Source organism: Poromitra crassiceps, assembly GCF_964638095.1.
Source record: "Poromitra crassiceps genome assembly, chromosome: 2".
NCBI lineage: Eukaryota > Metazoa > Chordata > Actinopteri > Beryciformes > Melamphaidae > Poromitra > Poromitra crassiceps.
In genome coordinates, this window is record NC_139624.1 from 38,790,531 (window position 1) to 38,817,135 (window position 26,605).

The following is a 26,605-nucleotide window of genomic DNA, read 5'->3' on the forward strand; positions in this document are numbered from 1 at the left end:
TGGTACATTTCCGCCAATAACAAACCTTGCAAGTCTTTCTTGTTTAGAGATAGCTAATGTGAATGATAGCTAACTTATGTGCAAGTTAAGTGCGAATAGAAAATATTCGGTGTAGTATTGCATATAACGTTAAGTTACAATCTGTATATGTCGCTCCTGATAAAAGTGAAACAGCAAACAAATGATCCCGGCTAGCGAGCTTGTTAGCTTACAAGCTAAAACGGTAGTCTGACTGACATGCTCCTTTGATAACGTTAGTATCGAATTTGGAGGTCTCTGTGTGACTGTGTGATCAGCATGTTGTGAGACGATCGGGTCTCTCGTTAGGTAGCCAGTAGCCAACTTAATTGCCCAACTTGACACAAGAGAGTGTCTTTTGCGCCTGTAACGTTAGCGAACAGTCAATCCCGGGCCTGATCCACATACTTTCCCGAAGAGGAATCCTTCATCTGAAAAAAGATTTTCGACAGGTAAAGTCAACTAACAACCAGCACTGAATCACATCTTGATAACAACAATACAGATGCTTTAATCAGCTTAAATGTTTGAGTCACGTGACACAACTGTGCTGTGAGATAAAAACATGTCAGCTGTCAGGGTTTTTTGGTTAATAATAACTGGGGAATAGACAGTGGATGATGATGATAAGGCAAACATCCACAGTAACTTTACTTCTCTTTGAAATGCATTCATTGCTTTGTTTATTTTTAATAACACTGTGTTGCACAATTGCTCGAGTGACATCACAATTGCCCAATGACATCACTGATGACATCACAATTGCTCGAGTGACATCACTGGTGTATCACAATTGCTCGAGGGACATCACTGACAACCACAATTTTTCAAGTGACATCACTGACTCGAGCCAGACAAACTCAGGTCAGAAGACAGTGGATGGATAAATCCAGAAGGAGGGGGTAATGAAACATAAAGGATGCCAACTGCCATAAAACACCACAGAAGGAGAAGAGAAACTCAGGTTGAGCGTGCGAAGGTAAACACATGATTTGGCGTGACGTGAGTTTGGTCACACCTAAAAAATGTGTGCCCATGGCACATCCTCTCCAGAGTCTCCACCCTACAAATGCCAGTCTTCATATAATGTATGTAATTCTGGTGCTATATACATTATGATTTTATGCCATTATGAATTTATGTCATAAAAAGGTTTTGCCTAAGAGGTGGCTAAACTCCCTAAGTAGAAACACAAACTGAGTTTCACTATGTTTACCACTACATTCCTGCTCATAGGTGTGAAACTGGGGAAGCAATTTTACCAGGAAGTAATTGCATAAAACAAAACAAAAACGTTGTCTTCACAGATTCCAGATGTCGGTCCACATGCAGATCAGCAAAATGAAGATGTTCTCCGTCGCTCACAAGACAGCCTTTGTGGTGGACCACTGTCCTTACATGGCGGACTCTAGTCGGCAGCTGATTGAGTGTGACGTGCTAACGAAGAGCCGAGCTCAGGGTGTCATACCTTTGGCCCCTGTGTCCAAGTCCCTCTGGAGCTGTGCTGTGGAGTGCTCCATGGAGTACTGCCGAATCCTCTACGATGTTTACCCAACAAACAAGCTGGTTAGCTTCTCTCATTTTCTCTTTATTATCTTGGGCTGAAATTTGCTGGGTGAAGTTGTACCAAGATTCCATTCAAACCTGTGTGTGTGTGTGTGTGTGTGTGTGTGTGTGTGTGTGTGTGTGTGTGTGTGTGTGTGTGTGTGTGTGTGTGTGTGTGTGTGTGTGTGTGTGTGTGTTAGAGAGCTGCAAACCCGAGGGTACCCTCACGGGCCCCTCGGGCCGACCAAAACGGGCCGAGGCCGGGCTTGTTTTTTATTTATTTTTTATTAATAGGGCCGGGCCGGGGTCGGGCCGTTTCAATAATTAAATTAAATAATGTTGTATTACTCGCTTGATTTTACACAGCAGAGCACAGTCAGACAAAGAGGAGGAGTGCACAGACACTCCCCCAGCCACACAGTCACACACAGACAGACCCTCACGTGACATTAGTAGCTGTAGACAGCTCCCGAAGAGAGATAGAGAGAAAAAACAAGCCGTTTGTGCCGTGTCCGTCCATGTACAGCGAGCGGACAGCTCCCGAACACAGAGAGAGAGAGAGTCAAATAGAGAGACAGACAGAGAGAGGCTGCGCAGGACGCCCGCACGGCGACGCAGCACGCGGAACAGAGAGGGAGAGAGATGTGTCATTATATCGTAATATTGGCTTTGGGCCTCGCAACGGGCTCGGGCCAATTAATTTTATAACTCCTCCGGGCCGGACCGGGCACGGGTCTGCATGTCACGGGCCGGGGAGGGCTCGGGCCGAAATTTCAGGCCCGCGCAGCTCTCTAATGTGTGTGTGTGTGTGTGTGTGTGCGTGTGCGTGTGCGTGTGCGTGTGCGTGCGTGCGTGCGTGAGTGAGCGTCTGTGCACCAGTGATGTCCCTGATAGCAGTTGGTTGACATATTCTGCCACCTCATTATTTTACAGGTCAATTACATTGTGAGTGATTCAGAGTTCCACGTCTTGAATAGTTGGAGGCAGGAAGACCAGAGCACTCATGAGGTAATACACTGCTAAGTGGTCATTTTTGATCTACCTTCCACAAGCTGCTGCTTAGTTAATGCAGAGAAAGTTCCCTTGAAACGCCTCGCTGTCAGGTGAAAAGAAGTAGTTGGTGACTGCATGTATCGGAGAAAGCATATGCTAGTCAGGGGGGTACGGTGGTGCAGTGGTAAGCGCTGTCGCCTCACAGCTCAAAGGTCCTGGGTTCGATTTCCACCTGGGACGCTGTGAACGCTGAAGGAATGCGTGCCCGTCCGCATGTCCTCGAGTGCCCACCGCCCGGGTGGGGTCGTCAAAAGGGCCTTTCTGTGTGGAGTTTGCATGTTCTCCCCGTGCCTCCCGGGGGTTTCCTTCATATAGGAACCCCCTTCACCAAAAACATGCAATATCCTGGTTGCTGATGTGGTGCCTCCTCTGGTCGTTAAGGGCGCCTGTTCGGAGGGAGGGGAACTCGTTGGAATAGCGTGATCCTCCCACCTACCGGTGAAGCTTCCCCTGTCAGGTGAAAAGAAGCGGCTGGCTAGCTGCCCATGTCTCGGAGGAAGCATGGAGCCAGCTTTCGGCTCTCCCCAGATCGGCAGAGGGTGGAGCAGCAACTAGGATAAATAAATTCAAATTAGCACTAATGGGGGATAAAAATGGGATAAAAAATCGGGAAAAATATATATAAAAGAAGAAAAAAAACATATGCTAGTCTACGGCAGAGGGGGTGGAGCAACTTGGGAACTTGATATATATAATATATATTTTTTATATATATTTGTAGTTGTACTTTTTTTTGTCATTAATCTGTGTTTCCAGTAAATAATTAGCGACCACATTTTGCAAGAGGAATTGGACTTGCTGCATGATTATGCACGGCTTCTTCTCTCTCTCTGTCTCTGGGGTAGCTCATGTCAGCTCTGGCAGCTGTTGGGCCACCTAACCCACGTGAGGACCCCGAGTGTTGCAGCATCCTACATGGGTTGGTCGCTGCGGTGGAGTCGTTATGCAAGATCACAGAGTTGCAGCACGAGAAGCGCACCGCCCTGATGGACACGGCTGAGAGGGTTGCCAATCGGGGCCGTATTATCTGTCTCACCAACGCCAAAAGGTAAACAGAGTAGGGAATTACCACCATCCATTGACGAAAAGTTCTACTGCCACCCCCCAACCCCCATTTTGATACAAAACTCCCAAATAAGTTCTAATGGAGATCTTTGTATTCCTTCGTTATGCTGTGTTTTTGTGTTATCCTGATTAAATGTGCTGTTTCAAACAAATGTAGGGACAGCATTATGTAGTTTATGTAGTAGTACGCAAATCAGAATCGCTTCGTCAAGTCCAACAGGTGTGTAAGGAATTTTACTTGGTTGATTGGAGCTGGAACATTACAGAATTTGAACACTTTTTCTACTCTAGTGGGTAAAGGGTAACCATTAGACTGTGAAACGGTACCGAGTTGTAGAACCCCAAAGAATTTATTGAAAAACAAGACAAATAATTGTGTGCTTGACTGTAATGTACTTGTTATGGTCTTTATTTATCCCATCAGTTGATAACACATAAAATAAGCTCTCAGTATGCATTGCATACATACCTCTTTTATCGAAGACTCTGCTAATGCCATGTTATGTTTGTGTGAATTCTACAGTGAGTGATACTCATGTAATGCCATGTTATGTTTGTGTGAATTCTACAGTGATACTCATGTAATGCCATGTTGTTTTTGTGTGAATTCTACAGTGATACTCATGTGCGCATGTTGGAAGACTGCATCCAGGAAACCATTTTAGAGCAAAACAAGCTGGCAGCAGGCTCAGACAGGTCAGTAATCGAGGATGTGCGATGGAAATTGTATATATGTGTTTTTGTCTGTGTATTTGTCTCTGACTGACTGGTTTCGAAGGATGTAGCTTTGAATGGGCAAGTAATTGTATTGGATGCCAGGTTAAAGTAGGGCATGTGGAAAAACAGCCTTAATATTACAATCTGAGGCCAAGAGCCACATCTGACATGACAGAAATCGGAACAGGTCAATTCGTTTTTCTCTCTTAGTGGAGAAAAATATTTCTATGATAATTTTACAAATAGGTTTACTACAGTTGGTATCTGCGGTGAAAATGCGACATCAGTGTACATCCCAAGTGTCTGTGCATTTCTGCAGGGCTGTGCGTGTGCCTGTGTGCATGCTGTTTGTGCGTTTATATTACCCAAAGAAATCTCTGTTTGAAAGTGTGTGTGTGTGTGTGTCCAACCTCTCATTGTGTGTTTCAGGCTGATGGCCATTCAGCAGTGTGAGCTGGTTCTGGTTCACATCTTCCCACAGGGCGAGGACACGCTGGTGTCTGACCGACCAAAGAAAGAGGTAGCTGCTAATGAAATGCTCAGGGCTTCATTTTCCAAAACCACAATCAGAATGAGAATCCCTTTAGTCACCAGGTACATGTAGCCTACAGAGAGAGACATTTATTTTATTTCTTTTATTATTTTATTTGACAGGGACAATGGACAGTCAGAGACTGTCCCAGACTTAGCTAGGAAGCTACATTTCATCTGCAGTCCCTGGGTCCCTAGACGATACAAGGACAATCAAAAACACAATAAAACAGTTACAATGTAAATCTGATAAACATGCATGTACATAATCTAATTTAAGTAAAAAAGCATAAAATACAATACCAACAAAATAAAAAATAATAAAAGATACACTGTTTAGCATTTGTTCTTAATGATTACATGATTGTTGGGATTTCAGCCATGATTTTAGTTGTTTTTTAAAACTAGTAAAGTTAGGGCTTTGTCTGATGCTACTGGGAGTAGAGTTCCAGATGTTTGTAGCTCTGATGGAAAAGGCTGATCGGTGCGTCTCAGTTGAACTGCACAGTGGCCTCTGGTGGTGGCTCTTGTTTGTTTGATGTTGTCTGAGCACAGTGGAACAAACTCTTTTAGAGGAGGAGGAGCAAGCTCATGGATAATTCTGTACATCAAACAAATATTTGCATAATTTACAAAGTTATCAAAGGACAATAGATTGTACTTGGAAATGATATGACAGTGGTGATACCTAGCTGGCTTTTTGTCCAGGACTTTCAGGGTGTATTTGTATAGACTGTGCATTGGCTTGATGGTGGTTTTTGCCGCCTGAGACCAAGTGGTGGTAATACAGTATGACGACAAGTGTGAAAAAATCATAGAGTGCATGAACAACTTGGCAGCATCTGTTGATATTTGGTTCCTGATTAATTTAAAATTTCTGATGTTAAATTTTGCTGTACGGAGGAGTGAATGAGAGGAAGGAGGGCTGGTTCAGGAGAGTGGCTGTTTGGGAGTATGTACCAGGGTGAAAATGTGACACTTTATCCTGGATTTAACACGCTGCCTAACCACATCCACTCGTAATAATAATTATATAGGCATTAGGCATTATCTAGGCATCAGGTTTTAGATGTTTTACATGTGGCAGATAATTTAGCATGGTAAGATGGAAAATAGATAGACAGATTGAGATGTCTTGTAAAAGAGAACATTTCACATGATATAAGACAGGGAGGAACTACCGTAAATTTCGGACTATAAGCCGCGGCTTTTTCCCCGTTTTTTGGCCCTGCGGCTTATATAACGGTGCGGCTTATCTATGGATTTTTTCAAAAAAAAAAAAAAAAAAAAAATCTCTCTTTTTTAGCACTCTTTCTAACTATAAATCCACTTCTGTTTTAATTTCCTCTCTTGCCCTCTTTTCACCACACCGCGGACACTGTGTGCACTGTAAAAAAAAACACAGCTGGTGTTGTGTTATGTTGTTTTGTTGAAATGTTAATAAATGGGAGCTTCCTCAAACAGCCATCTCTTTCCCGACAATCCCCTCTGTGCATGAACCCTATGGTAATTAAACATTAAAACACAATAAAAAAAAAAAAAAAAGATTAAAACACCTGCGGCTTATAGTCCGGTGCGGCTTATATATGTAACAAACAGGCAATTTTGCTGCTGCGGCTTATACTCCGGTGCGGCTTATAGTGCGGAATTTACGGTAATCTTTTTGTCAACCTGCCACAGTGGCTGCACCTGAAGACATCTCATGATCTTGTGCGAATCCAGCGGCCTTGCAAGGTGAACCCTGGAGTGTTCACATGAGCTCTTGATATAATGTACCTATGCAGTGCCCAGCCACCCTTAACTCATTGAGTGCCAGCCACTTTTGGAGAACGGACGCTCCCAGTGCCAGAGTTTCAGAGCGTTTTCAGTGATTTCTCGAGGCCCACAGAATATTGTGTGATATTACTATGTAAACACTGAACACGCACAAAGAACGATGAGACTCTATTCTATCATCTGCAAAAAAAAGTTTATTGATCCCATTTTCCGTTCTTTAGTTATGAGCCGGAGAAGATAGCTTGATTCATCCAAAAACAGCAATTGTTTTCTAGAAGCTGAGATAATGGGCCTTTTGTGAAATTAAACATTTCAAGCACATCACTGACTCTGAAGCTAATCTTTTCTAATGTAGTCACACCTCAAAAATAATTTCCTTCAATAAAAGAGTGAAGGCCAGGGAATTTTGTTTGGCAGAATAATATTTTTTAGCTACAACCAGCAGTGCTGGCCCCTGCGTGCGCTGCTGGTTGCAGCTTCTTGCTGGTCTTCATTTGCTGCTGGTGGGCATCGGATATTCTGGCTTGCGTTTGTCAATCCTGTCCTGCTGCCTGGGTCTGTCTGGGGGTTGTGTGCTGCTCTGCGTGCCCCCCCCCGCCCCGCCCCGCCTCACCTCAACTGCACACTCCTCCTGTCTGTGGTGGCTCTCTGCTGAGTTTGCTGTGCGCACAGTGAAGGGTGCGCGACATCAAGCTTTTTTACAGCGTTCCGCGTGTGTTTGTCACCGGCAACCATGCTTCCAGTTGAGAATAATAACAACTCCACGGCTGATCATGCCGATGTGCTGTCGCAACCGACACGGAGCGGCTCAATTGTGGGAGCAGATTGGCTGCTGCAGGCACAGCTGCAGTAACGTTATGCTTCCTGCATATCGATGCATACGGATGCGATGCGATTTCCGTTTCCATAACGACTTCTTCTTTGTTTTTTCCTTGCCTTTCTGTTATGTGGAGAGCACTGTCGCCACCTAAGGGTTCTGTAAAATAGGTTAGACACATTCAATAGCAACCATATTGTAAGAGGCGATGTAAGAGGCTTAGATCGACACTCCCCCGTCAAAAAACGCAATTGACGAACATGTCCGTCCTTGGCACTCTACGTTACTATTTGAAATGACGAACATGTTCGTCCATGGCACTCAATGAGTTAAAAATAAATGTATGTTTTCAAGTTTCAAGTCAATATCTTTATCGTCCCAAAGGGGGCGGCTGTAGCTCAGGAGGTAGAGCGGGTCATCACTAATCGCTTTGGATAAAAGAGGTCGGTGGTTCGATTCCCGGCTCCTCCAGTCTGCATGTCGAAGTGTCCTTGGGCAAGATACTGAACCCCAAATTGCTCCTGATGGTGTGCCAGCACCCTGCGTGGCAGCTTGCCACCATCGGTGTATGAATGAGTGAATGTACCTAGTGATTGTAAAGCGCTTTGGATAAAAGCGCTATATAAATGCAGGCCATTTACCATTTACCAAAGGGAAATTGGTGTCATCTGATTAGGTAAAAATCACTTCAAATCATATTTTGTGTTGCCAACTCTCCTTGCATTGATAATACACGATGCTGTGATAGTGATAGCAGTATCATAAGCCGTACCGCAGGAAACAAGGACAGACATTTTAACCAATGGCGCCGTGAAATTTGACCCAAGCGGGAATCTGTGAGGCGACAGCGCTACCACTGCACCAGCGTTCTCCCCACCTCTCCACCATGCTTATGATACCATTCTACATACAGTATCATAAGTACATGCATTTCACTATGGGCAGCCAGAATGGATCTGACATATTATATATACTCCTTTGCTTTCTCAGATTTCCCCCCTGCTCAGCAGTGAGGTTCACAGTGTTCGTGCAGGGAGGCACCTGGCCACCAAACTCAACATCCTCGTCCAGCAGCACTTTGACCTAGCCTCCACCACCATAACCAACATCCCCATGAAGGTAAGGGGCTCCCTGCCCGCCGGCTGTCACAGCACATGCCTTGCTGAAGGGCTCCCTGCCCGCCGGCTGTCACAGCACATGCCTTGCTGAAAAGTCAACTTGCATCAACCTTTCTGTGTTTCTGTTAGTATAAGAATGTTGTCCAGAATGCAGTGTCCCTATTTCTTTTTACTTGATTTGTTTGTTTCCTTCTTTCTTCCTTCCTTACCTTTCCTCTCACTGTCCCTCGCACCTTTCTTTCTCGCTTTCTTCTCCCCTTCCCATGTGAGCCCTTCTTCACCTATCTTGACTCATAAGATTTTACGGTTTTATCTTCTTTTTTCCATCTCATCTGCATGTTGATGCGACTGTGAACCTGCTGCTGGTTTCATGCTGTATTTTCTGTTTTGCTAGCCCACATTAAATGTTTGCGAACAGGTTAGTACTCACACACACATGCAACTGAGGGAGGGCAGAGTTGACACACCGCAGTGTACATTTTGAGTTCTGCTATTGCAGACAGGCTCACAGTGACAGTCAGTCTGGACAGATTTGCTGGTCAGGTTGCAGTAAAGGACAGGTAACTCTGGTCTGGTGTGGACACCCGCCGGATGCAAATTTTGGCTTTTAGTGGAAAAGTGTAAATCATGCACACCATGCCTATACATATTTTATTTACATTATTTAACATTGATGACCTGATGATGATGAATCACATTGAATTAAAATGTCAATAAAAGGTAGGCTAACTCAGAATTTGAATTCCTTGAATTTGCCAATTGCAAGTGTACATGGAACCTGATGATATATAAGTGAAGTTCTTAGTCTGCAGCCTTTAATCTTCACAGTGAATTACCTGCACGTCAACTTGATATGTGTAGAAATATCAGTTGACCGGAGGCCCTACATGCATGTTGTTGGTGTCTTGCAGAAACCTATCTCCAATACATGAAAAACTAATGCACCAATGGGTGGGGGGGACTTCAGTACAAATAAATCCTTACTATCGTTCTCATTTGCTCTTATTTTTGTATTTCTTTTCATAGCACTTCTCTTTGTCTGACATGATCATTTTATAGTCACAATAGTATTGGAATATTGCCAGTGCACTATTCCACGGATCCATCCACTGCTATTGGTTGCTTGTAAAATATTGGTGATCTACAGTAGAATTGAAGCTTATCCTACTGTTCTTTGTGTGGCAATCTGTATGGAAGCATCAGCTAAAGGCCTATAATGTAATGTAGAATCTAAATATAAACAAATATGTTTATACTGTTTCATGAACCTGGGACTGAACCAAAGCATCTCACTGTAAAGCCATGCATTGTCAAATCTAAAATGTGAAAAATCAACCTTTTTTCCCCTCGCTTCCTAATAACTTTGGAGATATTGTTTCTGCCAGATACTAATGATATATCGACACACACAAAACAACATGCAGGCCTAATATGAATATGGCAGTCCAATATTTGTCCAGTCATCTTTGACCAGTGTTGCCTGTTCTTAGTGTTTTTGCTGTCTAGCAGAGATGTGCATCACACCTTAACTGTCCAAACTTTCCCTTGGCCCGTGTTTCCTCATCCCTGTCAGCCCCTGCTCATCCCATGGGACATTTGTCACTCCCCCTTTAGTCTCTTTGTTGTGGTCCTTTGTGCTGTCTTTATAACTAGTTTTTAAATATGATTGTCATTTAAATGTTTAAATATGACTGTCCTTTAAATGTTGAAATACGATTGCTCCTTTAGGTGTTTTTTTATCCTGCTGTCATTCCCAGTTTAGCAACTTGTTAATTCCATAATTCATGGTTTGGAGGTTTTGTCTTCTGGGAGCGTTCTCAAGGGTGGGTTCTTGAGGGGATTTAAGGGTTCCTCTGCTAAAACGAGGAAGAGTAAACATTTTAAAAATCTCTTTTCATGTTAAAAGAATGCATAAGAACGATTATTTTGATCATAGGTCTTACTTACTGCCATGTTGTCTGTTGCCTGTCTCCTGCAGTTTAGTCAGTTAGGTCATTTAGTACTAGATCATATCTAACAGTAAAAATGGTCTCTGATAGGAGATATTCTTACCAAATGAGGGTCTTTGGTCCAACATGTATCTATTTAGGAGTCCTTGTCCAGTTTGGGAACCTGTGATTTAGGTGAAGAAAATATAGACCCAAAGCTATGTTTCGCGACTCTTTAGGAAAAATAAAACTGACATAAATGAGTGACTGAGTCGTCCAGGTAGCGAACATTTGCCTTTTCCTTTGTCCGTTACTTTTGTACCGTTTGGAACATGAAATCAGCAGTGTTTGTTTGTGTGTATGTATGTGTGTTTGTGAATATGTGTGTCAAAAGTTGAGTTCATGCTAACCTGCATTTATGATCTCGTTATTTCCCTGCGGATGTGCAGGAAGAGCAGCACGCTAACACATCAGCCAATTATGACGTTGAGCTGCTGCACCACAGAGACGCTCACCTGGAGTTCTTTAAAAGTGGTGCGTACTGACTATCAAAAATACCGTCTTCTTCACCAAAGATAGACATTAAAGCCGTGGAGTTTGTTTCCATGATTTTATTTATGCTTGATGTGTTTTAAAATGATCAAATAAATCAAAGGGATGAGCTGTTGGCATGATTTTCACATGGCTTTTTGTCTGTTGTGTAGGAGACCTGCACATGGCTGGCAGCACCAGTCGAGACAGTGGACTCAAGGAGACGGTTACACTGAAATGGTGCACGCCTAGAACCAACAGCATAGGTGGGCCCAATCAACTGATTCAACAGAATCAATGCATTTGTAGGGTTTTAAACTTTTAAGCCCTAAACATATATCTGATTTTATTTCTCTATTTAAAAACACAAGCAGTTGTCTTCTCTAACATGTTTCATTGAGTAAGTAAAGGGCTGGCCGGTAACTGCAAAAAAAACAGGGAATTTGCACGGTGGTTTAGGACCTTCTCTATATGGTTTGGCTAGAACCTTTGAATTTGATGGGAGATGTATTCTCCCCTTTTGGAAAATATTCAGATACACTCAGAAGTAGGTGTTTTGCACATATAGAACCAGGCAGGAAGACAAATACACCTCAGTGTAGATGCTTTCTAAACCAATGCAGCATTTACTGACCCAGTTCTGATCTGGAATGCCAAACTGAGGTGCATGTGTTTGTGTTTTCCCCCTCAGAACTCCATTACTGTACAGGAGCCTATCGTATCTCCCCCACAGACGTAAACAGTCGTCCCTCATCGTGTTTGACTAACTTTCTCCTCAACGGTAAGCTGGAATAATCGCAGCACCACCCCTTTTTGTCTACTCTTAATTTATCTTTCTACATCTTACATATGTATCGAAGCATAGTTTTGTGTTCTGTTCTGTATTACATTTTCAAAAGTTACTTGCAAAACAGCAAAAGTTGTTTGATGTACAGTATGAGGTGCTAAAATATTTTTGGACTGAAACGCTTGCTTCTAAATGTACTAGTGTGAGCTCATGTTGTTGACTTATTGATTGATTGTCTTGTTGGCTGATGCCTCCACTGATTGATTGACCAGGACGATCAGTACTGCTGGAGCAGCCGAGGAAGTCAGGTTCAAAGGTCATCAGCCACATGCTCAGCAGCCACGGCGGGGAGATCTTCCTGCATGTGCTCAATAGCACCCGCTCCACCTTGGAAGACCCGCCTTCCATCAGCGAGGGCTGTGGGGGTCGAGTGACAGACTACCGCATCACGGTAAGTTCACCTCACACGTCACACCCACTGTGTTGCTATATTTTGGGTTTCCATAGTTTTTGCTTTGTGTGACATCAAATCCAAATCAGAATCCCATGCATGTACCATTTAGTGTAGTGGTTCTCAACTTTTTTGTTTTTTGTTTTGCTTCAGTACCCCCTTTCCCTGATTTCTGAATCCAAGTACCCCCCTTACCCAACTACATTTTGCTTAGAAAACTGCAAGGGAAAACTATAGCATGAATGAATGATAACCCACCTTAAAGGAGGACTTACCCCCTAGATATGTATTAGAACAGTGATTTGAAAATACCTATGGAAAAAAACAAGAAATGACATATGCTCTTGTCTATACTGGACTCTTTGGCTGTGTTGAAGTCCAGATTTTTTTTCGGAAATCGACGCCATTACAGTTTGCCTATTGCCTCAAAAATAATTTATTTGAGAGGGGCCATATCTGTATAAATATCAACAATTAGCCAACGCTGGTGGCCTGTATGGAAAGAGCTTTGCTCAAAATGGTTGAAAGTTATATCAATTTGGTAATTCAGTGGCGAACTAGAAATTTAATTATTTTTCTGCATGTAACTCTATGGCAGTGTGTTGAACTACGTTACGAGAGCAAAGTGGCATGGGCTCGTTACAGCAGCACACCGCACAATACGACAAACCCCCCGTTCTGGGGTAACACAATGCGAGATTTCTCTACGTCATTCCCTCGTCCAAGTTGCCATATAGTCCCTTTTTCATTTTAGTTTGGGGGCTTTTCGTGATTGTTGTTAAAAGTTGTGCAAAAGTTTTTTCCTCTCAGCGCAGTGCAGGCTGCCTGCGCCTCCTCCCTCCTGCCAGACCCCGGCTGGCGAAACAGCCTGTTGCATGCATGGGGCGCTTGTAACCTCACGGAGCAACAAACAAACAGACAGAAATAGCTGGTGTGCGATTTAGAGAATACAGTCTGAGATTGGGTACAGGATTGAGGGAATCCCGCATCTGTTTGCGAAGGTGCGACTGGACAGGACGCTTTTCACAGACGGGCACAGTAGTCGGAGCGAGGCGAGTGTCTCTCAGGGCTACTCAGGGCAGAGCTGCAGATCTCTCCTTCTCCTCCGCGCATTCAGTCTGTCCAAAATCATTACCGATATAATCTCAGTAGGAGGGATGCAGGGAAATGATAGTAGCCGATGTGTTTAGAGAAGCTTTGTCACGTTGTCACGTCGTAGTATAGCGTTATATTTTACATGTGCGCTAAACTGCGACCATATTTGTTTGCGGAAATATCAGACTGCTCTCTCTACTCTCAGAGCACAGAGAGCTCTGCTCTGCTGCGCGCGCCCGCGGAGCTTGGAGCTAGTGCATGAGGTTTACAGTAGGACTCTCTCCCGCCTGGCTGGGCTGGAGAGAGCTGCTTCCAACTCGGACTGATAATATATACATCATCATTCGAGCTTATTCAGGTAAGATATTAATAAAGTAGTGACACATTCAGCGGGAAACTAACTATAATTAAGACATGTGCCAACTTTGACGACGTTTGGTTCAGTATTTTAAGAGCAAACTTCAATAGGAATAGGCTTGGAGTTCTGAGGAGCCGAAAGGGTACAGGGGGGGTAGGGGAGTAATTATCTTGAAATCCCATAGTCTTTGGGAACACTGTGACGTCAAAGTGTTCCTAATCTCCCATTCATTTGAGAAAAGAAAAAAAAGCAGTCTTTGACCCTAAGAGGGCGCTTATGCCAGGTATGCTGCTGAAAAATGATACAAATGGTAAAATGGCAACAGTTTGGTGTCAAATGTGGAAATTCTGACCAGAATTCTTCACACATCACCCCCAAAGTCATATATATTGGTTAAAAGCTGAAAAAAAGTGTTTTGGAGGTAAGTCCTCCTTTAAGAAGAATATAACATTACAAAATGAGAAATGGAGTGAAAGAGTTGCAATTAGTGTCTCCTGTGCAGATTTATTTTAACGTTTCATTTATTTTCATGATTTATTCTTAAATTTTTCCATTTCCCCCTTTCTCTCAATTGCCCCCTGTAGTACTTCCACGTACCCCTAGTGATATGCGTACCCCAGTTTTGGAAGTACTGATTTAGTGGGTTGTTTTATCAGAAGCGTCTTAAGCGCCCGGCATGGTTCTGCGCAGCCTCGACTTGGAGCCTTGCCGCCGCCGAGCGGCGACAGCGAGACTGTGCATACTCGAACGTAACACGTCCAAAACGTTATCATGTCGTTTACCAAGAACTTGCAATCATGTCGGTGGGGAGACATTTTATTGTCCCTCCATTTCAAAACTAATTCCGGTGAGCCTGCAGAAGGCTTTGCTAGATGAGGGACAAGCACTGTTAACACATTCACTGCCAGCCGTTTTTTTTTTACTGTAGGTAGCTTCTGCCAAGGTTTTTTTTTGAGGATTCTGGCTCATCTTTCAAGAGCCGAGGATTATTTTCTGCTAAGATTTTGTGAACACAAAATATCTCAAAAGAACTAATAGAATGTGTGCTTTCTCTGTCTAAAAGAGTTAGTTTGTAGAGTTAGTAGTTATGTAGGCATTAGCACTTGAATACAGCATGGTTTCAGCGTCTGAAAATTTAAGCTGAGATAAATGGCTTTTTGTGAAATTCGATAGAACAGTCACTTTAACCATTCATTTTTGGCATCAGTAAGACGTCAGACATCTAAACAATAGTTTTGAACAGTAATTTCCTCCATAACAGCAGGAAACCCCCCTCTGCTTCAAACTCCTCCCTCCGTGTGTGTTCTTCTTGGCTGCAGCGGGCGTGTCACAAGCGAGTTTCTGCTGCTGCTGCTGCTGCTCCTGTCTGCTGGCGGCCGCTCTTTGGGCGAGTCTGGATGGGCTCGCTCGTTTCTTGGGGTTTCGGTTGAGAGCTTTGATGAAGCTTCTGCGATTCTGGTCTTATTTATGCTGCGTGTTTCAAAGTGTGTTGCACCCATAATCTATTATGCAAATTTGCAATCCCCCACCGCCAGCTCCCTGCGCGAAAGCGAAAGCGTTTTCGCCAATCCATTTTCATGAGAATGGCTTCCTCACGCGGCTGTTTTTGCTTGGCTTTCTCTCGTCTGGAGAGCACTGTCGCCACTTAGTGGGTCGGTAAAATAGATTATACACATTCAATACCTCCCATATTTTAATAGGAGATGTAAAAGGGGTTGATCGACGTCCCACCGTCAAAAAAAAAAAAAACGTTGGTTTCTGCTTGACGAGATATCTCGTCCACGGCAGTGAACGTGTTAAATGAGGAAATGGCATTTCCCCATTCCTCACAACAAGGAGTTGACGCCGCGGAGTAGGGATGCACCGATATGAACATTTTGGCCGATGCCGATCCGATATTAACATTGCTGTTATGGCCGATAACCGATATTTACCGATGTCGATATGATCTGTATAAAAACACATTTCTATGATAATAACATTTTGTAGATACTGAAAAACACATGTAAACACTGAATTTGAAAAAGTAATGCATTTCTTTATTTCAAAAACATTTGTAAAAGCCCATAAATCATAGATTTACTGCATTATTTCATCTCAAAGTGAAGAATTTGGCTGATACCGATAACCGATATTAACATTGCAACATCGGACCGATACCGATATGTTAAAAAATGACTAACATCGGCCGATACCGATATGATTGCCGATATATCGTGCATCCCGACCGCGGAGTCACATTTTCGAGGAGCTGCACGCCCCCTACGCCGAGCTGCGCCGATAGGACGCCCAGCTGCGGCGACCCCCTCGGCGCAGTCAGCGCCGTCGATTTCGCTCGAGCATAATTTGCGCTTTACACTATCATGAGTGCTGACATATTCAGTTTTGGTGGCCCTGATGACAGTTGATCCCTTATTGCTGGCAGTGTCAGTGCCATGCTCTACTCATTGAGCCAATCAATTTAATCAGCAAGTACAATACAATTTGGTGAGACTGGTACAGATTAAGGATGTAACGATAACCGGATTTAATGATAACCGTGATCAAATTCCTTACGATAACCGTACCGTTTTGAATTTTCATTATCATTAAAACCGTGTTACCGTGATTACCTTGTTACTATTACAGTGCTTTGAAAAACATGGTAAATACCGTCCATCATCAACCGTCTCCCAGATGCAAACACGCAGCCCTGGAGAAATGGAGTTTTCAATATAAAACTTGGTGAAATAATTTCTGTGAGTGTATTAGCACTTTTTTAACATTTTCAGCACATTTTAACAAACCATGATAACTGTGATAATTTTGGTCACGATAATCGTGATGTGAAATTTTCATACCGTTACATCTCTAGTACAGATCCAGTTATTTGTCGTCTGTCAGAAACATATAAAAAGCTGAACTCAAATCAGACCAGACCTTAATTGGGACAGGAGCTTATCTGGAGTGCTGTACAGTAACCCGGATGTGACATTCTGTATGTGCTACCAACTCTAAACAGAATTGTTGAGTATCGTAAAAAATAAACTCTCCAGTGGTGTAGATGGGCACACCATAGAATTCTGCTGTATCATGGTAATCTCTTTTAGTACTCATAAGGTGGCTGCCCACGTAATTTACAGTTGGCAGTAATGGAAACAAGTATTGTTTTATATGTGGCAAGTGCATGAGAGGTAGATGAATGGAAAGGTTTGGCAGCTAAGTAATAACTCCTCAGCTTTTTAACATTCTTTAGTGTACCATTGAAATGAGAACATCAAGAGTCAGTGGTTTTAATGCATTCAAGTGGGATAACCATACTCAAGTTTGTTATCTTCCTCAGGACTTTGGAGAATTTATGAGGGAGAACCGGCTGACCCCTGTTCCAGAGTCTTCCTCTGACCCCTCTGGAAAGCTACCAGTTGAGAGGGCCAAAGCTCAGCTCGAGCGCTACACTCGTTACTGGCCAATGATCATCTCCCAGACCACCATCTTCAACATGCAGGCGGTAAGCAACAAGCAGGGAGGGGTCATTTAATGTTTTATGTTGCAGGGTTTTTGCTACATAAAACTACTAGATTCATAACGAGCGAGTGGGTGTGTTGATGACGTTGGGATTACTTCTGTTATCATCATCATTATCATCAGTATATAAATGGGAGCTGGGGCCCTGTTTGTTTCTCTGTCCCACTGTGATGTCATCAATCCCACTGTAACATCATCAGTGATGTCATAAATCCCAGTGATGTCATAACTCCCTGTGACATCATCAGTGATGTCATAAGTACCACTGATGACATCATCAGTGATGCCATAAATCTGACATCATCAGTGATGCTGGTCTCATTGGCCACACAGCAGCCGAGTTGTGGGCAAGGCCGTGCAGCAGCCGAGCTGCCAATGCGAGCTGCAGGGCCAGCTTGGCGAGCTGCAGGACGGGCGAGGCCGCACAGCGGCTCGATTCCTAGGCGAGCCCAAGATCCCTAGTATTGTTAAATGGGACTTTTACAAACCATTAATTTTCCCGTGCTATTTCATTTCATGAATGGATAGTTATGTGGCTGGATTATTTGTAAGAGAAAACGGCATCGGTGAGTAAACAAGTAAAAGTTGAATTGTTCCTCCCGGTCTACGTGTTTAAATCGTGAAAATGCAACAAGAAGATGATTGCACTGCATTAGGCTATATTCAAGATATAACTTTTGTGGGGAGAAATACATTGAAAATGGGTCAGATATTACTTGAATGCCACTTGTAAAATCACCTTTTCCAGCGTTTAATGTTACCGCGACCGCTACTATATGGCAGGCTGGCAGCTTTTGGCGATGTGCAAATGGCTCACTATTTGGCATATTGCAAGCCCACGTTTTCTAACCTATCGCCAGAATGAGTTGAAGGTTTTTTCATGGAGTGGAGAATTGCTTGTACTGCACTGTCTACACAGAAGATTTCTTCATGTGTAAAAACAACAATGCCTCTTGTATGAAAGGGTCACTCCGGGGGGAGTCCGGACCTGATTGAATAGACATAGTCCACTACAGAGATCATGTCTGAGCCTGTGCTGTTCCTGTCTGCTCCACTAGGTGGTTCCTCTGGCTAACCTGATAGTGAAGGAGACTCTGACAGAGGAGGATGTGCTGACCTGCCAAAAGACAGTTTATAACCTGGTAGACATGGAGAGGAAGAACGACCCCCTCCCCATTTCCACTGTGGGCTCCAGAGGCAAGGGCCCCAAGAGGTATTTCACCTGTGTGTGTGTGTGTGTGTGTGTGTGGGGGTGTGTGGGGGTGTGTGTGTGTGTGTGTGTGTGTGTGGGTGCTGTGCGTGCGACTGCACCTGACTGCACTGTGCAACTTGCATGCCTGCTCTTGTGTGAATTTGTATGTGTGCATGTATTTGTCATTTTCTACAAAAAACTCTGCTTTATGTTACCTGATATTGGAGTTATTATTGAGTGCTGAGCCAGTGCATTGAAACAAGTGTGATGAACTTGCAACTTTAGTTTCAAATATACATACTACAGCATGCGCTGGGACGCGTCATCAGTGATGTTAACTGGGGTCGTGAGGTGTTTCGGGTCTGTCAACATCATACACCCTCACCCAGTAGACCCAGCCGAGGCCAATTACGACCCCGACCCGCGTCCCAGAAGCAGCCGCTCACGGGTCAGCCTTCCTACTCTGTCTGCAACGTTGCCCGCGGAAGGGTTGATCACGCCCAATCCGCTGCAATAGAGTTAGTGCTACACCGCAGTATTGAAAGACCTTCGGTGCATGGAGGTCTAAGGCCCTGTGGGGTGATTCCAGGCCGGGCACCTCCTTCGTCTTACCAGAACCTCCCGTGGAAGAAGGCAATCCTACCATGCTGTACCATGGGCAGGGAGGATGCCTCAAGAAGGCCTGTGCGCTGCACGTCATTTGCCTGCGCCGATCACCTCACTCTAGCCTGAAGGACCCCAGGCCGTGCCGATCTTTGCGCAGATTTTCAGGAGGCTGATCCGTAGCGTGGATTTCTCCCTCACGAGAGAGCCAGGTGCTAAAACCCATCCCGTACGGATGCCGTCTCTCCGACCATCAACTGTCTCTCCAGCTTCAAGTTCAAGTTCAAGTTCAAGTAGTTTATTAATGTCCCAAAGGGCAAATTGGATTACAGCAAGGCGTAGAGGCTTGAAACGTAAAAACATAAAGTGCAAACCATACATACGATGTCATAAATAATCGGGATGTAACAACATTTAGACATACGATGAGCCAATATAAAAGAGCATACGTCTGGTGCGGCTGATAAATAAAATAACACAACACTAATAACTTAAGAAGGGGATGAGCCAGCGGCTGATACGGCCGATAAGACAGTATAAAAACAAATTAAAAAACAAGTTAAAAACAAATTAAAAAAAAAAAAATTAAAAACAAATTAAATTCAAATTAGCTTGTCACCAAACTATACTTGGTTGTCACCTAGTCTATTCCTAAGTGTCAACTTAAGCAATTAAACATAACTGGATCTCATGATTCAATATATCATTTATAGCTGTTGTTGGTGTTAGAGTAAACAACACTGTGTCTCTAAACTACTATTGAGGGCTTTTGGGGGGCATAGAGACACTGCGGAGCGCGTCACAGTTGGAAAGCCAAACCCACCGATGGGGAAACTGGATAGCTAGTTCACAGGCAAAAGCGGCCGTCGGGACAGTCTGACAAGGTTTTTCCTGTTTTCAAGTAGACAAATCTGTCAAAGAATTATTTCGGCACACTGCCTCTGTCAGACAGGAGAATGTATATCGGAATTTTTTTTACTTAATGGCCTCCATCAGTGTCCTTTCATTAATGTTACTCCAATAAAGCTGGATAATAATAAATGATCCCACACAGTGGCCACACACGTGAAATACTTCGAGATTTACCAGTAACATTACTTGATTTAATCACCAGGTAAGATACTATATATTGATATTTAATCATTTCACTTCATATTTAAAATGTAAAAATGTGAAATACAGCTACAAATACAGTATGCTTTTCAGCCTAGTTTGAGTAACTGACGTGACATTGCTGTTAAAGTGCATTGATGCGACGTTAACTATCATCTATCTATATAAAAGTGAGCATGTGGGCAATGTTTTTCGGTTTCTTTGTTTGTTTTGTCCCACTGATGATGTCATCAGTGATGTGATAAAGTACCGGCATTGTGACATCAATGATGATGTCATCAGTGATGTTATCAATACCCCGTTCAAGAGTCAAGACAACTCGGACCACCGGAAAAAATGGGTTCCGACCTGTAAAAAGTGAATTGAACGGTCGTCCAGGCCGGAATTACAGCTCGGAAATTCGGATATCATTCAGAGCTCCGCTTTGTCCGAGTTGACGTCATATCCACACATCTCATCCAAAATGTTGCATTATCGCCTCCACTTCCCAGAACCCTCCTTGGTTTTTCCCTGTATTTTCCCTCTGACAGGGAAGTATGAACGCAAATATGCCAGGGGCGGACGCTCAGAGATGAAACCTCCGGCGGTCCGAGTTGTCATGAATGCGGTAAAAGTCCGGGAAGTGATGTCATTAGTGATGTCACTTGAGCATTGTGACATCACTGATGATGTCATAGGCATTGTGACATCATCAGTGATCATGTCATAAGAGCAATTGTGATGTCATCAGTGATGCGAAGTTGTGACATCATCAGTGATGTCATAAGAGCAAGGAGCCCGCACAGCGGGCGAGGCCGCATAGCAGCCAAGCTGCATTATGCGAGCTGCAAGGCCAGCTTGGTGAGCTGCAGGGCGGGTGTAGCGAGCCCGTGCAGCGGGGTGAGCGATAACAAGTCAGTGAGATTTCACATTACTTTTGTACCCTGTGTGTAGCCTACTGGCAGTCAATATAGAGCAAAATATCCTGAGACCCATCACACATGAACGCAACCAAGGGCAAATCATCCGCTTTATAGAGAGGAACTGGCTAGTTCAATGTCGCTGTCTGTGACCTCATGAGCACCATTTTCATGCTCGTTAACGCGATATCTCAGGAACGCCTTGAGGGAATTTCTTCAAATTTGGCTCAAACATCCACTTGGACTTAAGGATGAACTGATTAGATTTTGGTGGTCAAAGTTCAAGGTTACTGTTACCCCACGACCCCCGTTTCATGCTCGTTAAAGCAATTTCTCAGGAATGCCTTGACAGAATTTCTTCAAATTTACCTCAAACATCCACTTAGACTCATGGATGAACTAATTAGATTTTGGTGCTCAAAGGTAAAAATTCAAGGACACTGTGACCTCACGACTGCCCGTTTCATGCTCGTTAACATGATCTCTCAGGAACGCCTTGAGGGAATTTCTTCAATTTGGCTCAAACATCCATTTGGATTCAAGAATGAACTGGTTAGATTTAGGGATGTCAACCGTTAACCGATTAATAAAGTTAATGAGTTAAAAAAGACCCCCCCCCCCCCATCCCAAGTAATCAAAAAGAGTTTGCTGCATGGTAAAAGAAAAATATGCCATACAATCTACAATATTTCTTAAATACAACTCATGCAGGTGATGTGCTGTATAATTGTATAGAGGGGGTGGATAGGGGGCTGCGGGTGGTGGGAAGGCGGTGGGCTAGGGGAAAGGGGCCATAGATAGAGATAGGAAGGTCATAGAGACTCGGGGTTTGAGGGATGGGTAGGGGGCGTGGTTGGGAGATGTGGGTGGTTTTGGGGTAGGGGTAGGACCATTTTCCATGTTGAAAATGATTAGTCGTGTTGTTGAGGTGCTCCCAAACATTGGGATTCAGGAAGACTCACGACGTTTCGAGCCCTCACAGGCTCTTCGTCAGGGAAGAGCCCATGAGGCCTCATTTTTTATGTAAAATAAATCCGAAAAATATTGGGAGCTACCAACTGTGTCGCGAGTCTTCCTGACTCTCATGAAGTAACTATTTTGACTCAGCACCTGAAAAAGAGATGTGCGTGTGTATACTTTGACTTCTCGTGCTCCCAAACATTGCCTAAAGTGCCATAAGGCTGAATGGCATTGGCCACACCACTGCGCTGTGGGCTTCAAGGTATTTGTGCTTGTATGAGTCTAGATAGACATGGATGTAAGACTGCTGACTTGTTGGCGGAGGCATACAACCGTGAGGCGATACTTCTCGTTTTTTACTGTGAACTGATCACCACTGAAATATCTGATTTTGTGTTTAAATAATGTCAACTTTGTTGCAAATCAGTGTCTTGTCAAAAGCAACAGCATGACATACAGCAGGATCACGTTTTTACATTGTTATCCTCCTTAGGGACGAACAGTACCGCATCATGTGGAACGAGCTGGAGACGTTAGTGAAAACTCATGCCGGAGCCACGGAGAGACACCAGCGCGTGCTGGAGTGCATCGTCGCCTGCCGCAGCAAACCCCCCGAAGAGGAAGAGCGGAAGAAGCGAGGGAGGAAGAGGGAGGATAAGGAGGACAGGACGGAGAAAAACGGCAGCAAGGACGCAGATGACAAAAGCTGGCAGGACTCCGAGAGGTAAGTAATAAAAGAATACTGTTGTTCATAGTTGTTAGTGTTTGAATGTTCTGTACACTGTGGAAACAATCTTCTCCTGTGTCTTTTGAATTGTAGAGGTTTAAACTGTGTTGTGATCAGGTGTTCTCTTCTGTCCCTTCTTGGTTTGAATCTGAAGGCTAAAGGGGATCCTGCTGGATAAAGACGATCAGGAGACGGAGGTGATAAAGGATTCCCCAGACTCCCCAGAGCCACTCAACAAGAAGCCCCGCCTGTCCACAGAGGAGGTTCAGCCTCTAGAGAGAGCAAAAGGTACAAACCCTCAGGCTATGTTTTTTTTCTGCCTGGTTCTCATTCAGCGCAGGAATGTAACATTTTTAATCCCAAATCTCCCCAGAGGTCAGCAGATTTAACATTTTACCTGTCATGCTGACATCCTAGAAAGCACCCCAAAATGTCTGGTAGATTAGACCAGTGATTCCCAACCAGGGGTATGTGTACCCCTAGGGGTACTTGAGCAGCTTGCACGGGGTACTTTGAAAGATATGGGATTACAATCTATTTCCAAAATGATTAAGAAATATATTCCAAATCATTTCATAAATCCATTGCTAAAATCGTACAGTACATGCGCACAGCATCTAGTTCCCCCCTGGCAGGCGTCAACTGTTAATCTACTCTATGAAGAGGTCACGTTCACGTATGTCAAAAAACTGGACACAAAAATCAACGAGCTACATGTAGCAAACATGGATAAATGGCTCAAACGTCCAGTTGCTGTGTCTCCGGATTCAGGTTTAGGAGAGCCCGGTGAGAAAAGGAAAAGAAAAGAGGCCAAGCCCAAACACCGGCAATTCAGTGACAAATACAGTTTGTATGGATTTACTTGTATGTCTGCAGTGCATATTAAATTAAAAGTTTAATAGAACAAATTGAGGAGAATCACCAACATGCATGAGTGAGGGGGTACTATTGGCATGGCAAAACAGCGAAGGGGCAAGACAAAAAAGGTTGGGAACCACTGGATTAGACTAACTAGTCCATGGCTGGTAAGTGGATGTGATAATTTACCATAACTCAGTATGAGGCTGTGCGGTTACCTTTGAAGCCAATCACTGATTTCAATAACCTCATTTAGGTCAGTGTTTCCCCTACCATTCTACAGGCCTAAGATCCCCCCCCCCTGCTCTCCCCAAAATTTCAATAAACCTTTATGGCATATTATTACAATACAACAATACTGGTGTTGACAGTGGATAGTAATAGAAATGCCAAATCATTCAAAACAATAAGCATTTTGCTTTTAGGAGCATTGTGCCAGCGTGCAGCGCTGTTCCAAAACGTGTCAACGTGTGTCGTTGCCTGGGAAACGCACATCCCATAATACAACTGTTTGCATCGCATCCCATAATAGTATGATGATACTTGGGATGCCATTGCCAACATAGATGCGAACAGGTTAGCTAAAAGTTTAGTGTCGCCATCAATGGCCCCCACCGTTGCAGTCAGGGTACGTTTCGAAATCCCTTCAGGCCTGACATTTTTTGAGTTTGAGTTGAGATAAGAGTTATGGGAAATGTCACCCAGTGATGTCTGTGAGGCCCTACTCAGTATGTGTTTTATGCCGGCGGTTGTCTTCTTGTGCCGCTGCAGGTCCAGTCTCGCTCCTGGCCTTGTGGACCAATCGGATTACTGCAGCCAACTCCAGGAAGCACCAAGAGTTTGCTGGGAGAATCAACTCTGTCAATGACAAGGCTGAGCTGTACCAACACCTTAAAGATGAGAATGGGTGTGTTGCCTAAAGTTAAAATTATATTTGTATTCCACTGCACAGTAGCTTTACCCTCAGTATGTTATATGAAGGGTAAGATACAGTTAGTCAAATGCAAAATCATTCCAGATTCAAATTTACTTTCATATAAGCAGTCATTGTAAGATTTATTTATTAAGGATAAATCTAATTTCTGCTGTCAAATTAAAATATTTTAACCTACATTAAAGAAATCCCATATCGGGGGGTACGGTGGTGCAGTGGTAAGCGCTGTCGCCTCACAGCCCGAAGGTCCTGGGTTCGATTCCCACCTGGGACGCTGTGAACACTGAAGGAATGTGTGCCCGTCCGCATGTCCTCGAGTGCCCACCGCCCGGGTGGGGTCGTCAAAAGGGCCTTTCTGTGTGGTAAAGTCCCACTGATTGTCACACAATGTGTGAAATTTGTTCTCCGCATTTGACCCATCGGGGATCACTGTCGTTAATTTGGAGATTAATGCTGCGTTTGTTTACAACTCGAAGGTCGCAAAATTGCCACTTGCTACTAGAAAAAATAAAATAAAATGCCACGTCAACTCTTGAGTTCCTACTCGCAAACTCGGGTATGCTTTCTCAACCCCTAGTTACTTTCAGCTCGTCATTTGACGTCATTTCAACATGGCCACCCACATCGTACAGTATATGGTGAAAATTGGTGAATTGGATTGTATGAATTAATTTAAAACACATTTTTGGTAAAAAAATAAATAATCAACAATAGTATGCTTTCAGACCAATCAACATACAGTAGTTGTTTTGCATCCTCCGTCCTGGGGGCTCACCTGGTAGCACGCATATCACGGAGGCTTAAGCTTAATTTATACTTATTAGAAAGTGTCGCTCAGCACATGGTCGCAGACGAAAAAGAAAGTGTCGCTCATGTTGTTGCATTTATACTTCAGTGAATGTTCGCCTCGGTTCAACGGTCATGTGACAGCCGAACGAGAGAGGGAATGGAATGCACAGTGAAACCACCTCGGAGGCAAGATGTAACGTGCTTGGCTGCAGCCACATATAAACGACACACAACTCACATCCTCTCTCTCTGGGAAAAATGTGATTTTCACCAAGTCATACATCAAGGACAGGCTGATAAAAATAGCGAGGACACGTTCATTCATTTCAATCGAGCGAAAACCAAAACAAGGAAGTCAAGCGCGTGCCGTCTATATAGCCAATCAGACTTGTGCAATACTATGACGTAGTCAGCGACACTAGACATTTCACTAGGTAGCAGACACTGCTCGCCGACACTTGAAAGTGTCGACTCAAGTCCTCATTTCTGTCGGCGACCGTTTCAAAAGTGTCGCGGTGACGCGGGTTCGAATCCGACCCTGAGGTCCTTCACCGCATGTCATCCCCTCTCTCTCTCTCCCTACCTTTCCTGTCTGCCTACTGTCCTGTCATATCTTTAATAAAGGCAAAAATGCCCCCCCCCCCCACCCCCAAAAAAACTATTAAGCATTAATGTTGTTTTCAGCTGTTAGCTCTCTAATAGCTGATGCTATTAGCATCCATGGTTTTGCGACTTCAAGCTCGAACGCACGTAGGTCGGAGATGACGCGTTTGCCACTTGCCGCCTCAAACCATCAACAAATGCAGCATTAACATTCCGCTTGTGAAATGTGTCCAATTAGTTGACATTACCATAGATTTATCGATTTATTTGTGGACACACATACACAGCCACAGATGGACAATTTGTTTTTAGTCCATTCACTTGTTGGATAAGATCATAACTAAAACTGCATGTCTCAAACAAACACATAACATTCATGTTTTATTTGTATTTTTACCATTCACAGGATGGATGTTCATGAAAACGGCAAGGCCTCCAGATGATGTCACCATTGCGCTGCCTCTTCTAAGGAGACATTGGACCACAGTGTACTATATGTCAGACCTGGGTGTCACTCACATTTTCCCAAACAAGGACATGGAAATAAAATGTCAACTCCAACATGGATTTTATAGGTTTTTTTACCCAAGATTTTGTAGATATGCCGCTCACATATTGTGTAAAGCAATAAAA

The 26,605-nt window shown here is 43.7% G+C and overlaps 1 protein-coding gene across 1 annotated transcript; it reads left to right on the plus strand.

The window, feature by feature from the left end:
* On the plus strand, positions 1-26,605 carry ints13 (integrator complex subunit 13). Its single transcript, XM_083632339.1, has 17 exons — positions 1-470; positions 1,326-1,584; positions 2,497-2,571; positions 3,462-3,664; positions 4,297-4,377; positions 4,828-4,918; positions 8,513-8,641; positions 11,018-11,102; positions 11,273-11,365; positions 11,791-11,880; positions 12,159-12,337; positions 17,113-17,277; positions 18,353-18,507; positions 22,555-22,785; positions 22,943-23,076; positions 24,418-24,553; positions 26,379-26,605. The coding sequence occupies exons 2-17, from the start codon at positions 1,333-1,335 to the stop codon at positions 26,413-26,415; spliced, it is 2,136 nt and encodes a 711-aa protein (XP_083488465.1). The 5' UTR covers positions 1-470; positions 1,326-1,332; the 3' UTR covers positions 26,416-26,605.

Coding starts and splice junctions, on each gene's coding strand:
- ints13 (XM_083632339.1), top strand. CDS start 1,333: ATGTCGGTCCACATGCAGATCAGCAAAATGAAGATGTTCTCCGTCGCT. Junction 1,585..2,496: donor TTTACCCAACAAACAAGCTG/GTTAGCTTCTCT, acceptor ATTATTTTACAG/GTCAATTACATTGTGAGTGA. Junction 24,554..26,378: donor CACCTTAAAGATGAGAATGG/GTGTGTTGCCTA, acceptor TACCATTCACAG/GATGGATGTTCATGAAAACG.